General features: G+C 65.8%; 1 protein-coding gene across 1 annotated transcript in view; it reads right to left on the minus strand.

Annotated features, from left to right (window-relative positions):
- Positions 1 to 268: 268 nt before the first annotated feature.
- Positions 269 to 403, minus strand: part of LOC104157507 (gap junction beta-3 protein-like) — an 856-nt gene continuing 721 nt past the window's right edge. Inside the window, exon 2 of the mRNA XM_009694859.1 lies at positions 269 to 389. Within this exon, the coding sequence (XP_009693161.1) occupies positions 269 to 389 (121 nt within the window). The remainder of the gene's footprint in view (positions 390 to 403) is intronic.

Raw genomic sequence — 403 nt, forward strand, 5'->3', positions numbered from 1 at the left:
CTGTGGGAAGAACAGACACCCTCAGGTATGCCCGCAGGCAGCCGGCACCCACCTGCCACCCAGCATGCCCACGCCGCTGGGACCCCCGGGGACGTGCCCATGGTCCCAAGCAGCAGAGTTCCCATGGATGCGTCCCCCTCCCCTTACAGCCATCGAGGTCCTGGCTGCAGAGTCCGGTGGTGGCATCACTGGTGGTCACCTCTGGGACCAGCCATCCCTGGCACACACCAGAACGCTTCTCTCTCCCTCTTCCCCTCCCAGCACCCCGTCAGACTGCAGTCAGGTTGGGAGCGGAGGCCCGCAGGGCTGCCACACACCTAGTCTGGGACTTGTTCTCCTTCTCCTCTGTCTTGAGGTGGCACTGGCAGGGGGGGGGCCTGCTGTAGCTGGGTGGGCGCGTGTT

This window comes from Cariama cristata, unplaced genomic scaffold (assembly GCF_000690535.1).
Source record: "Cariama cristata isolate BGI_N322 unplaced genomic scaffold, ASM69053v1 scaffold32392, whole genome shotgun sequence".
NCBI lineage: Eukaryota > Metazoa > Chordata > Aves > Cariamiformes > Cariamidae > Cariama > Cariama cristata.